Source organism: Phytophthora infestans, genomic scaffold (genome assembly GCF_000142945.1).
Source record: "Phytophthora infestans T30-4 supercont1.823 genomic scaffold, whole genome shotgun sequence".
Lineage (NCBI taxonomy): Eukaryota > Oomycota > Peronosporomycetes > Peronosporales > Peronosporaceae > Phytophthora > Phytophthora infestans.
The window spans coordinates 8239-9809 of record NW_003302986.1 but is presented as its reverse complement, the minus strand read 5'-3'; the positions used below and the strand labels follow the sequence as shown (position 1 = coordinate 9809).

Genomic DNA, 1571 nt, shown 5'->3' with positions numbered 1-1571 from the left:
GGTTTTGGCGTTACGCTCACCGAACGTGTGCTCGAAGAAGGATGCGTGGCTCCTGGACATATAATCCTTGACCACGGGCTGGGCCCGCCCAAACTTGTATATGCGCTGCGAGACTTTGTAGCCGGCGGCGAAGCCCAGACCGGGGAACAGCGAGCGGTAGCGCGCGAACACGGGCTTCTCGTACGCGTCACGGAAAATGACCTTGTTGATGCCCGCGACGCCGTGCATAGCCTCCTTGTTGGTCATGAGACGCTTGGCAATCGTATCCACGGGGTGGAAAATCATAAGTTCGCATAGACCAGAGCACGTAGAGCCCAGCAGACGCGCTGCCACGACGCCACCGGTAGTGGCCTTCTTGTCATTTGCGATAGCTACCATTGCTGCGGGTGATGTGAGTCTGGGGGTCTCTGTAGGACGAGGGAAGAGCGAGAATGACGATCCGGACCTGTGTGGTCTTGGAAGGTTTGACGTTAGGTTTGTCACGCCGTCCAATACACGACGTTTACTGAAGTTGAAGTTTGAAACACCGCTATTGCACCCGTCTCAATGACGTTCTTTTTTCAATTTGTTTCAGACGGTAGCGGTAGAAAGTCTGTTACGCCCGATAAGTCGGTCGTTGTAATGTTTTGCGGTTAATTCATCTGAATTGCAAGCACATCGTTCACGCAAGGCTGAAGCAGGAGGACAAGCATGGGAGCACCAACCAATTGACAGTGAGGGAGCACAAGCTCTACGTATATTGGTCGCAGCGGAGACTGTCCAGCGGCGCAGATGCTCACAGCTTATATCGCTACAATGGTTCACGTTGTAGCCGGGGGTGAGCAGTGCTCACTGAGCACTCACCGCAATACCCTGGTCCGCAGGCATTCCGAAATAATCATTGTATTGCTGCTTCAATACAATACGTAGTTTACACTTAATTATTGATTTTTACAAATTGGATGACTTTTTCCAATTACATGTAGTTATTTTGTATTTACAACAAAGTACTTTATTTTTTCGTAAAATTTAGTTTTTTCTGCTTTGTTTTGCGTAAATACGGAGCTCAGCAACGGTCGCTCAAAACGCGAACCTGAGGCGCTCGTCTATCATTTTTGATCTTACCATGGCTCTCGCCAACACCTTCACGACCAAGCAAGTCTGCAGCTACTTTTTTACTGCCAGCTTGGCGACTTCCAGTCGGCCACCATGAAGCTTCAAGACGACAACGTAACGCTTCTCGATGTGCGCGATATCTTTGATGCGCTCATCGAGAAGCATTCCGTTGTGAAAAAGTATCTTGCTGCCGACGCAAATATTGTTAAGGACGTGGACTTCGAGCGAGCGTGCGTTGTAGCCCTGTCAGGCGCCGTGGACGAGCTGACGAACGACCAGGAGCTGATGTTGCAGCCATTTGAGACGGTACCCGCAATTACGACACCGGACACCAGGCACGGACGCCCACAGGGCTTTGCCGACAGAGTCTTGGCGACTAGAAAAAAGCGGCGCGGTGCAAAGAAGGTATTTGATGGTGTGCTTTTCATCCCGCCGACGTCAAACACCGTGGAGCGTCTTTTTAGTGTGGCGAAACA

General features: G+C 50.9%; 1 protein-coding gene across 1 annotated transcript; it reads right to left on the bottom strand.

The window, feature by feature from the left end:
- Nucleotides 1-16: 16 nt before the first annotated feature.
- On the bottom strand, nt 17-378 carry PITG_21874 (Mitochondrial Carrier (MC) Family; the record flags this gene model as incomplete). Its single annotated transcript, XM_002996826.1, has 2 exons — nt 17-52; nt 115-378. 2 exons carry the CDS (start codon nt 376-378, stop codon nt 17-19), a joined length of 300 nt encoding a protein of 99 aa, XP_002996872.1.
- Between the last annotated feature and the right edge of the window lie 1193 nt (nt 379-1571).